The sequence below is a fragment of the Octopus bimaculoides genome, chromosome 27 (assembly GCF_046866305.1).
Source record: "Octopus bimaculoides isolate indiv1 chromosome 27, ASM4686630v1, whole genome shotgun sequence".
In the NCBI taxonomy this organism is placed as follows: Eukaryota; Metazoa; Mollusca; class Cephalopoda; order Octopoda; family Octopodidae; genus Octopus; species Octopus bimaculoides.
Genome location: NC_142954.1, coordinates 11797379 through 11802378, shown reverse-complemented (window position 1 = coordinate 11802378; position 5000 = coordinate 11797379). Strand labels below are relative to the sequence as shown.

The 5000-nt window shown below is 32.7% G+C and overlaps 1 protein-coding gene across 8 annotated transcripts in view; it reads right to left on the bottom strand.

Annotated features, from left to right (window-relative positions):
* Nucleotides 1-326: 326 nt before the first annotated feature.
* LOC106869832 (uncharacterized) overlaps nucleotides 327-5000 on the bottom strand; it is a 186939-nt gene continuing 182265 nt past the window's right edge. For all 8 annotated transcript variants that reach the window (XM_089343348.1, XM_089343350.1, XM_089343349.1 and 5 more), the window contains one exon: nucleotides 327-473. In XM_089343348.1, coding sequence (XP_089199474.1) covers nucleotides 383-473 — 91 coding nt within the window. In that variant the 3' untranslated portion in view covers nucleotides 327-382. The remainder of the gene's footprint in view (nucleotides 474-5000) is intronic.

The following is a 5000-nucleotide window of genomic DNA, read 5'->3' as shown; positions in this document are numbered from 1 at the left end:
AACAAGGTGGAAAAAGGAGTACTCAAATACCAGAGGTAGAGTAATATGCTTTATTTAAAAGCAGCAGAAATATAACTGCTGCTTTTAAATAAAGTATATATATATATATGCATATATATATATATATATATATATATATATATATCTAATGTAGAATATATGGATTTCAGTAATCAGGTGGTACTCATGAAAAAGCTCCTTTAATAGACTTGGCTACAAACTTCATAGTAAACCAAAACAAAACTGCAAAATGATCATTATTATATGGATGTCTAATGGTGAAATAAATATATTCATCTTATACCTTCTCTCTTTCTTTATGCTACATATATGTAGAGAATGATGACAGGTAAAAAAAACACAGAAGAGGAAAGAGAAAAACTTACCTGATACCAGAGAACGTTCCAGAAGGAAGCTTCATGATTTCTTCCAGTTTGCGGACCAGTTTCAAGGCTTGTCCTTTTTCTACATTGCTGGAAAGAATTGAAAACAAAAGATAGTTTCTTTAATATCCATTTAACATACATATAAATTTACATACATTTGCATGTTTAAAGAAGAAACTCTATGTGACCAAAACTGTTTGCCGGTAAAAGCGAACAGTTTGGTCACTTAAATCTATTCATGTACAGATGTATCACTGTTATTTCATTTCTTGATCTGTTTTCTATTTTATAAAGTTTTATCATGATGGATTGTATGATGAGATGTAAAGTCATATTTGCACCCAAGAATTTGGCTCAAAGTGAGACTGTATCATCTGACAAGATGAATTAATTGTCATGAATGTATAATCTCTGAACGAGGTATAAACAGTAACTGCACGACAACGTGAAGTATATTTGCCACTTAAATGCGGCTAAACCCTAAGGGTGAATGTTACTGTTGCTTTTAGCCCCAGGAGAACATCTCCACCAGCTGGCTATTGACACACTTTCTGTGCCCTGTCGGTATTTGCAAAGGAAGGGGGCTACAGTAACATTCACCCTTGGGGTTTAGCCGCATTTAAGTGGCAAATATACTTCACGTATATATATATATATACACGAAAAAGCACCCACTACACTTTCTGAGTGGTTGGTGTTAGGAAGGGCATCCAGCTGTAGAAACTCTGCCAAATTAGATTGGAGCCTGGTGTAGCCATCCGGTTGCACCAGTCCTCAGTCAAATCGTCCAACCCATGCTAGCATGGAAAGCGGACGTTAAACGATGATGATGATGATGATGATATGTAGGTAGGTAGTTAGAGAGAGTCAATATACATTATGTACTATATTTGTGGAAAATCCTAAAAGTTAAATTTTATTTGTAATTCACTTGTAAAAATGCCTTTTATACATGATGTAATTGATCTGTACGTCAATAAAAAACACAAACGAAACAGCTGTAATTGACCACAGCCCATTTGTGTTATTTTATATATATATATGGTCTGGCTAAATCAAAATGCTTTTTTGTATTCCTCCTTTCTACTTGGAGAGTTTGGTTTTAATTATAGAAATATGTCTTTCTGTCTAAATTTAATTTCATTAAATGTCTAAATTTCTATGTCTTTGTGCAGCTGCAGATTGCTCTACATTTTATATTTGATATAATGTTTACATTGTTCAATTAAATGGAGTCGCATGAAACGATCGTACTGCATTACCTCTGGATATCCCTGTTGCTTATTTTGATTTATATATATATATATATATATATATATATATATATATATATATATATATGTATATATATATATATATATATATATATATATATATATATAAGGAGGAGTTTTAATAAGATTATATGATGCTTCCACAAGCAATTACATTATTTTGTATTTTGACAGTTGATTTACCAATACATATGTATGCTTTATAAAGTGCCATACTATTTTCTGTATTCTATTATAACTATATATGGATCTTTTTTAAAACGGGGGCCACATTTTTCATTAATGTTTTACGTAGTGTTTTTGGTACGGAAAGACTTTCAAACTTCGTATACTTATCTATTTTGTGTTATAGAACAGAAAAATATTTTTGTATTCGAATTTATTTCATGTAAAAAAATTGTCTTATTTCGATAATTTCAACCAATCACTGACAAGTATTCAGTTGTTTACCTTTACTCCTTTGGCTCATTAAGCGATGTAAAGCGTATTTAATCTCCATACCTTCGTTTTATTTGCTTTTTTCATTTTAAGTTTGCTTTAACCCTAACCTTAACCCTAACCCTAACCCTAGGGTTAGGGTTAGGGTTAGGGTTAATTGTTTCAGAATCGTTTGTTTATGTAGTCGGCACTTAATGTATATCGGCTGAATGGACGTCAGTGATTGGTTGAAATTACAGAAATATGACAACTTTAACATGGAATAATTTATGGATTTCTTTTTTTTTAAGAAGACTAAGAGAAAAAGATGTTTTATATGACACATTCTACCAGTGTTCCAAGTTTCAAAGTGTTTCGTTAATGAAAAATGTGGCCCCCGTTTTAAAAAAGATCCCTATATATATATAACTATATATTATAACTATATTATATTATAACTATATATACTATATTATAATATATAACTATATTATATATCATAACTATATATTATAACTATATATATTATTTTATTATAACTATATATATATAATTTCCTTTGAGAGCAATTTGGTCTTAGTAGACACATTACATGTGATCTTCTTCTAGCACATTAACAGTCCACATAGTGGTCTCCTTTATATATACATATACAATAATCCTTTGAGATCTCAGATATTTTTTCTGAATCTCCTTGATTCTTTTAATGTGCTTGTTCCCTGGTATTTAATTGATATTAATTAATATCCAATTTTTTACCCTACTGTTTTAATATATATATATATATATATATATATATATATATATATATAATATAGGATAAAATCTTTATAAGAATTTATCAAGTAGTCAGCGTGAAAAAAACCTCATAATGAAAAAAGATTCATCGTTTTTTTCCATAAATATATATAATTTATATAAAGGGCATTAACTGTGTAGTAATGCCCTTTATATAAACTATATATATATATATATATATATATATATATATACACATACATATATATACACATACACATAGATACACACACACACACACACACATATATATATATATATATACATATATGTGTGTGTGTTTGACTGTACAAGGTGTTCCTAAAGTCACTGATGGGTTTCAATTTTTAATGATTTCCTTAACATTACAAATAAAAGCATGAAACTTTGATATGATATAAAGGACAGAATGGAAATTACGTCAAATTTTGCAATACGTCCATGTAACTTAACAGTTCAGTAAAAAGAGACTAACAGAATATGTATCAGACCTTAAAAAGGAACAAAAACAAAGAAAATGGAAAATGTAAGTACCGGGGTCATTTTGTTAGACGAGACCCTTCAAAGAAGTGCCGTCTCAGAAATGGTCACAGTCCAATGACTGATGCAAATGCAAGACAGGAAACAAAGTCCTGACATTCCTTCATCTCCATCAATATTCGCAATATGCTCAATGTGTGCGATTTTGTCGTTAATAAACAGAGAATTAGCAGAAATCATTTCAAGGAACAAGGGTGTTAGCAAAGCCATTGATTTTTAAAGGGTTTTTGTTTAGGAAAACAGATTCTTTTACGGCATTCAACTAACAAATATGAATTTTTTTTTGGCCAAATTCCATCCCCTATATTCACAGAAAATCTTGTTACTAAATCCAGCTGTGTCTCAATATTGTACACATTTCCAGTATAGACTTTTAGTGTTCTTTCTAGTATTTTTTTTTTTTTTTTTTTTTTTGCAGATTGTCCAAATAAAATAATAATAGAAGACATTGAGTACTGCTTGCTGGTCTCAAGCCTACAACAGCTATTGGACTGTGTGTGTGTGTGTGTGTGTGTGTGTGTGCGTGTGTGTGTGTTTGTGTGTGTGTGTGTGTCTGTGTGTGTTTGTGTTTGTGTGTGTGTGTGTTTGCATGTGTGTGTGTGTGTTTGTGTGTGTGTGTGTTTGTGTGTGTGTGTTTGTGTGTGTGTGCTTGTGTGTGTATTTAGGAAGCAAGCTTCTTACCACACAGCCACTCCTGCACCTATATATATATATATATATATATGTGTATATACACACAAGTTTCAAATGTTTCATTCCTGAGTGCTTATTCTCCTACTGCAATGTCTCAATATATATCTTCTTTATATTTTTGCTTCCGAAGCCTATGTGTTTGGTTACATTGATATCACTAGTGCTGATGCCCTGAGAAAAACACCCACGCTTTAAAGTGGTTGGCATTAGGAATGGCATCCAGCTATAGAAATCATGCCAAATCAGACACTAAAACATTATGCAATCTTCAGGCCCATCGGCCCCTCATAAATCATCAATTGCAACCCAACATCAAACGACAGACTTCAAATGATAACAAACGGTAAAAACAACAAAATGATAATACAAATATAATAGATTCAGCATTTTGAAAAAATCAAACCCACTCACTGACACCATTCCTTTTATTATTATTATTATTATTTGTCCATGTGGAGGCACAATGGCCCAGTGGTTAGGGCAGCAGACTCACGGTCATAGGATCGCAGTTTCGATTCCCAGACCGGGCGTTGTGAGTGTTTATTGAACGAAAACACCTAAAGCTCCATGAGGCTCCGGCAGAGGATGGTGGCAAACGCTGCTGTACTCTTCCACAACAACTTTCTCTCACTCTTACTTCCTGTTTCTGTTGTACCTGTAATTCAAAGGGTCAGCCTTGTCACACTGTGTCACGCTAAATATCCCCCGAGAACTACGTTAAGGGTATACGTGTCTGTGGAGTGCTCAGCCACTTGCACGTTAATTTCACGAGCAGGCTGTTCTGTTGATCGGATCAACTGGAACCCTCGACGTCGTAAGTGACGGCGTGCCAACAACAACAACAACAGCAACAACATATTTGTCCATAAAACATCCCCTTCATCATCTGTCACCTTCATGGCAAGCATGTTAT